The sequence below is a fragment of the Ursus maritimus genome, unplaced genomic scaffold (genome assembly GCF_017311325.1).
Source record: "Ursus maritimus isolate PB19 unplaced genomic scaffold, ASM1731132v1 scaffold_26, whole genome shotgun sequence".
In the NCBI taxonomy this organism is placed as follows: domain Eukaryota; kingdom Metazoa; phylum Chordata; class Mammalia; order Carnivora; family Ursidae; genus Ursus; species Ursus maritimus.
Genome location: NW_024425119.1, coordinates 10587263 through 10594081, shown reverse-complemented (window position 1 = coordinate 10594081; position 6819 = coordinate 10587263). Strand labels below are relative to the sequence as shown.

Here is a 6819-nt window from a genome sequence, read left to right as displayed (position 1 = left end):
ATATAGGCAAAAAGTCAATGTACAATATTATTTTATTAAGTCTCGGCTCTTTCCATCCCTAAATTTACTGAGATCTTTGAGTGAGCAGTAATGTTATAATATTCTCTTCAGCCTTGTATTCCGTATATTAAAAGATAAAGTGCAATATATTTTTAGGATTTACTTGTAAGACTAATCTGAACTGGACATAGAAGGGTGGAAAACATGACAACTGCCCATGTCTAAGGTATCTTGTGTGGTTTCAACCAGACTGACCTAAATACACATTCGTTTCTATGAGGTTATAACCCCAACGATGAGAAAGAATCTTATGTCTATTTTTGTTTAGGTACAATATCTATTTCTACTCACTACAAATATTCAGCCATGGGAGGCTAATAAATAGCATGCAGTAGATTGTTGGTGGCTACCCAATGTTTTTTCTTTAAGTAGAACTTGTTTTTACTTGAAGAAAAAAACGTTGGTGGAGGGAGGTGGTACCAAAACACCTTAAGCCAAACTGTTAATATCTAGATCTATAGATTTTATTATGTGGTCTATATCTTCAATAGCCATTTATTATAGGCTGTCATTTAAATCTACTTTTAACAGGTATCTGGTATTTCCAGTATTGTTCCTCTCCTTATTACTCTAGTTGTCTAGACTCTTAGTTCCACATACCTATGACTTCCTCAATACATCCTCAATTCTCATGAAAATTTTCACTATGAATTATCAATTACAATTTTTTATGACAGTGGCTTTTCCAGATTATTACTTGCACAAGCCAGTTGCTATTAAAAAGTTTGTTTTACATAATTTAATTAAAAAGGAACATTTAAAAAAAAATTTTTTTGCAATACCGTTAGAAATATATCCAGTTATTTTCACATTTCCTTTGTGGTTTTTACCAAAGTAAGTTAGTCTCATACAACTGTAAGTAGCTGCCCCACTTAGACTAGGTCTAGACTTTCCATCAACTCTAGGAGGATAGTAGAGAACAAATCTCTTCATTCACCTACCAACATCTTTGTGGGCTCTTCTTCACTGCTGGGATAAGAAATCATCTAGAAGGCTTCATAATGTCCAATGCTACAGACTCTGAGCAGCCTCCAGGTATTCTTTTTAATTCAAAATCCTATACCATTTTAATGAAAATAACATTTTAATTATCTTTGTCTATCATCACTGGTGGTTATGACTATAACAGGGGCATAAGTTCTTATATTTTCTTCAGTATTTTTCAGATATACTGAAAGGATGCTTTTAAATAAAATTAACAGAAATAAGGATCTGTTTCCTGGCTCAACCTAAAGTGTAATCAATCATTTAAATAGTTTTAGCTGCGTGGGCTGTTGGATGGAAATGTGGTTTGAATGTCTACTACAATAATTGTTTAGCAAATTTTGAAATAATAATGAATCTCTTAAAATAAATTCTAATCTCATTTGCTTTACAAGATTATAAATTAATTAAGTATTTTTTATGCTAAAAGAAATCACAGAGGAGACAGAGACAATACCTATTGCAGACTTGGAACCATCTCCTGACCTTCCTCCTCCTCCTCCTTCTCTTCCTCCTCCTGCAGAGGATGAACAGAGCCCGATTTCTGAGCCCACCAGGATGAATGGTACCAGATTTTATGCATTTATGTTCTGTCTTTGTTATCTTAAGGTACTTCTTCACCTGATTTTACTTTTCTCTAACTGTTGCTATTTGGGAATTTTACAATTTAGAGAAAATATAGGGATTAAAAAGTTTTCAAAATGTATATGGAAGTAAAACAAAAGCATATTTTCTCACAAAGACATTTGAAAATTTCATACATTAAGGAAAATATTCAAGGATAAAAGAAGCCATTTGTCCAAATTTAGACATGTTTCCTGACATGAGACTGACAGACTTAAACATGATCAAAATTCAAAATTAAACATGATCATGATTTAAATTTCAGCAAATTTGTAAAAAGACAAGAAAGGCAGAACCCTACTATATGATTGCCTCATTTTGATCAAAACAAAATATTTAGTAGAGCAGGATTTTTCAACTTCAGCATCACCGACATTTTGGGCTAGATAACTGTTGTGGAGGATGGTCCCATGATTGGAAGACGTTTAGCAGCATCTCTGGCTTCTACTTACTAGACACCAGTAGCACTTACGCTTCAGTTACGACACCAAGAATGTCTCCAGACATTTACAAATGTCCTTGGGGACAACATTGCCTCTGGTTGATAACCACCATTACATTATTCAGAAAGTTAAAGAAATGATTTGGACATTAGTTATTAATATAACCCTTCCCTTTGATGGCAGCATTTCACCTTATTTCAGAAGTGTAATTCTTCTGAAGTATAAATACTTTTATTTTTTACACTAGATTCTATATGTTTATTTCAGAAGGAAATAAATGTATCAAGAAAAGACTATAAACAATGATGGCTGAAAGTTTGGTTTCTAGAATGCAGCAATGCAACACATTATTGTAATGAAACTGAAGAAATTATAGGTGATGTTTGGCCTAAAACCAAATATCATCCAGTTAAAATATTCCATAAGATTTGAAGTAATTCTTTAGAAGCATATACCACCAGTCAGCAGTTCAAATAAAGAATTCTATCTTAATAATAACAGAGATTTAAAATAATTAAGTACTTCCCCATCTGGTTATATTAGTGAGGATAAGGTAATCTGAACTGAAATTTTATACCTGGTATTTAAGAATATTTAATACCTGTATGTAAAATTTTCATCTGTAGTGGAAGTCCCCAAGATCATGCTCAGGTTTGATGATTGACTGGGAGAACTCACATAGATACATGCACTTATAGCTAAGATTTATGACAATGGAAGGATACCAAGCACAGACAGCAAAGGGAAAAGGTACTTGGAGTGAAGAATGGTGGAGACTAGGCTCAAGCTTCCAAGGGTCTTTTCCCCGTACAGTCGCATGGGTCACACGAATTCCTCCAGTAAGTTGTGACAATGTGTGTCAAATGTTGCCCTCCCAGGAAACACATTAGAGAATTGGTGTTGAAGATCTTTATTGGGACTGATTACATAGGCAACCTCTGGCTGACATGCAACAAAATTCCAGACTTCCAGAAGGAAAGTAGGTGTTCATCATAAACTACATAGTGTGCACAAACAGTTCAAGAATAGTGGACCGTTCTTATCAATAACTGTGGTGGAACCATCTTGAAATCTAGGTTTCCAGATGCCGAAGGCCAACCTTACAACCAGACCTTTCAAAGGATGGTAGTCAGGTTTGCTATGCTAACTCATTTCGACACACCCTTTTAAGTAAGATTTTTTTTTTCTTCACATTCAGCTTCAAAGTTTATAATTCACACATTGGATAATATTAGAAAGTTTGGGATATTTTAAGAGCAATAAGAAATAGAAAATAATGGTATTAATCTTTCAAACAACAGAGCTCCCAGTATCTCTGATCATCACTTACTCTCTTTCTTAGCTGCTTCTTTTTCCTTTTCTCTGTTAGGACTTGTTCCTGTGATCCTGGGACTCTTCAGCCTGCTGCTCTTGATGTTGTGTGGATTCTTTGGTTATCAGTGTAAGTCTGATTAATTAAGGGATGTTTTTGGCAAACATGTTGTTGCCATTGAAAAAAGAACAGGCAAAAAATGACATGAAATTATCGCAACTTTTTAGTATATGAATGAATTTAACCTTGTGAACTCTCAATAACTGCAATAGTTTTTCCAGGGAAGCAATATTATTGCAATTACTGTAGAGATCTTGATAATAACAATTATTATGATTATTATTTGAAAATTACAACTTGCTAAGAAATAAGCTCAATAAACTTACAACTGTATTTATTTAGAAATCAGAAAGTAACTTCTTTTATAATTTGTTCCAATTGTCAATGTCGCCAACAGCCTAAATTCGATCAATAGAATGTTCTTATTACTACTAAAATTATTCCTAACTGGTAATTTAAAAGTAAATGTTCCTCTTTGATTGATAACACTAGTTTGATACTCAAAACTATAATTTTGATCAGGCAGTGAAATTCTACACATTAGATCAACCAGTCATGATGCCAAAAGATTTATTCAAGATGATGTTTGCCTTTTTTGTTGTCTGTTTTAATTGAGTTGGACCATTTTTCTATTAATAGAAACATGCATTCAAACTTACAAGGAAATTATGCTGATATTTTAGATTGAGGCATGGACTTTAGAAATAAGAGTGAATAAATGAAAGAGTATTTGGCCAAATAACTTTTTACAGCTTTTGAAAACATTTATGAAGAACTTTAGTAAGTAGAGAACTAAAAAAAAAAAAAAAAAAGATACTTTATAATTGAATACACTGCTGCTTCATAATTAAGCATGTGGCTTATACGTATTGGGAATTCTTGTTTAGACTTTCAAACTGTCGAGACATCAGCAATTAGGATGAAGATCCTTCAAGAACAGATTGAGTCTTCCCGAAACGAAACTGAAATTAGGATCCAAAAAGTTCTTGACCAAAATAAAGGTAATGTGAGAGCTAGAACAAACTCTCTTTACAGAATGTTAGGTTGTTCCTATCGCAGCCCCACAACGGTTGGTTGCATAACGTAACAGGAGCTCTCTGACAACAAGAAACTGCAGTGTGGCAGTTTTGATGGATTCTTGTCTGTTTTTCCTGTCATCTTCTGAAACTAACACATTTATGAGACATAGCCTCCTATTTTAATTAGCTCATTCACATTTGTTCAATGCGCACTAAATGCCAGCCACCAGGCTGGTGATCAGTATGAACCCTGCCCTTAGGAGGCTCAGGAGAAAGCAGATAAACCAAAAATAAATCAAAGTGTCCAGGTGTGAAGTAGAGGTATGTGCAAGATATTCAGGGAGCCTGGGAATGGGAGAACTTAAATATCTGAAAAATCATAGTGTTTTTATAGTTTCTAAATGCCTCCTAAGGAGAAAAGTTTAAAATACTGGTCATCATAAAGCTTCTTTTATGTGAATTAATTATAATATAAAATAGTCTGTTTATGATAAAGAAATATTTTACCAAGGCCTTGCATTACAATGTGAGTTTGTTTCCTGTGAAGTATCAAATGTATATTGAATAATTGAATCAACCATTTGAGAGTCCTTTAGTGATAGGTTATGTTAAAAGTCAGGTTTCTTTCTTTCTTCTTTTTTTATTGAAGTGCGCTTAACGTATAACATTGTGTAAGTTTGAGGTGTATGACCTGTTGTTTTAATGCATTTACATATTGCAATATGATTACTACAGTACTGTATCATCATCGCATAATTATCATTTCAATTTTGTGTTGAGAACAATTAAGATCTAGTCTCTTAGCAACTTTGCATTTATAATACAGTATTGCTGACTATGACCACTATGTTGTGCATTTTAAAAGGCTGGTTTCTAAGCAATTGATTATTTCAGCTAGAGATGAAACTAATTCAGAAGAGAAGGGGACTGAACCAAAATTACTTGTATATTTGCCACTTGAGAATTTCATTATTATGACTCTTAAAATAGTTTAAAAAATTATCTGATGTAATGTTTTTCTCATCTATTGTCTTGTCCTATGCAGAAACCCTAGAGAGGCTCCAAAGCCAGAAGGATTCTCTCATTGAGGATTTACGAGAACTAAAGGAGAAACTAGGTAATTTGGAAGAAATTGAGAAAATTCTGAGTTGATAATAATTCTTTTTTAAAAATAATGATCCTTAAAAGGGACATGTATGAAGCAATAAGGCCTAGTTTGTGGGCTCCCAGGGTCTGTGGGCTCTGAGCTATAAACATTTTCTTTCGTAGGTGTCAAGCATGGACCTTCTCTGAATCACTGGGTTCGGTTCGAAGACCACTGCTACCATCAAACCATGGAAATGGTTCCTTGGTTAAGCTGTTCTGACCTTTGTGTCTCTTTGAACGCTACATTTTTAAAGACAGGAGGGAGTAGATTGAAGGTGAGATTATATTTTATTCTTTGCTTCTGGGATATGAATACGTAATGCATACCAGTCAAAGGAAGTGTTCACCTGCAACTTAAAAAGCAGAGAAAGGAATATTCTATTTCCCTGCAGAAATACTCTATTTCCCTGTAGAAATATTGCATTTGCTGTTTCCTCTGCATGCAATGTCCTCTCCTATAGCCATGACTAACTACTTCACTCCTTCAAGTATGTATTCATTCAGTTATCACCTTCTCAATGAGACCTGCCCTGAGAACCCCATTTAAAATTGCAACTTGTGCGTCAGTGCCCACATTCCACCCCCTGCAGATGCCCTCCTCTGTACTCCTAGTCCTTCTGACCCTGCTCTATTTTTTGTCTTTTCCTTTCCTTGCCTTGCCTTTTATTTCTTATATTATTTTAATCAGAGTATAGTTAACATACGGTGTTATAGTAGTTTCAGGTGTACAACATAGTGATTCAACAATTCTATATATGTGCTCATCATAAGTGCGCCCTTTTTTTTTCCAAATGAATTTATTCTACTTAATTCAGTGACCAAACTAATGAAATCATTATTTTTTGATAAACGTACTCTTTAATCCCTACCACCTAATTGACCCTTCCCTCCCCTCCTCTATGGTAACCAGCAGTTTGTTCTCCATAGTTAAGAGTAGGTTTTTGGTTTGTCTTTTTTTTTTTTTCTTTGTTCTTTTGCTTTGTTTCTTAAATTCCACATGTGAGTGAAATCATATGGTATTTGTCTTTCTCTGACTGGCTTATTTTACTTAGCATTACACCCTGTAGATCCTTCATGTTGCAAATGACAAGATTTTATTCTTTTTTGGCTGAGTAACATTCCATTGGAGATATATATGTATGTATGTGTATATATATATATATATATATAT

At 34.0% G+C, this 6819-nt stretch overlaps 1 protein-coding gene across 1 annotated transcript in view; it reads left to right on the top strand.

Annotated features, from left to right (window-relative positions):
• The first annotated feature begins 935 nt into the window (after positions 1 to 935).
• Positions 936 to 6819, top strand: part of LOC103669126 (natural killer cells antigen CD94-like) — a 15263-nt gene continuing 9379 nt past the window's right edge. The window contains exons 1-6 of the mRNA XM_008697436.2: positions 936 to 1095; positions 1475 to 1609; positions 3481 to 3552; positions 4371 to 4484; positions 5548 to 5619; positions 5772 to 5923. Of these exons, the coding sequence (XP_008695658.1) occupies positions 1062 to 1095; positions 1475 to 1609; positions 3481 to 3552; positions 4371 to 4484; positions 5548 to 5619; positions 5772 to 5923 (579 nt within the window). The 5' untranslated portion in view covers positions 936 to 1061. The remainder of the gene's footprint in view (positions 1096 to 1474; positions 1610 to 3480; positions 3553 to 4370; positions 4485 to 5547; positions 5620 to 5771; positions 5924 to 6819) is intronic.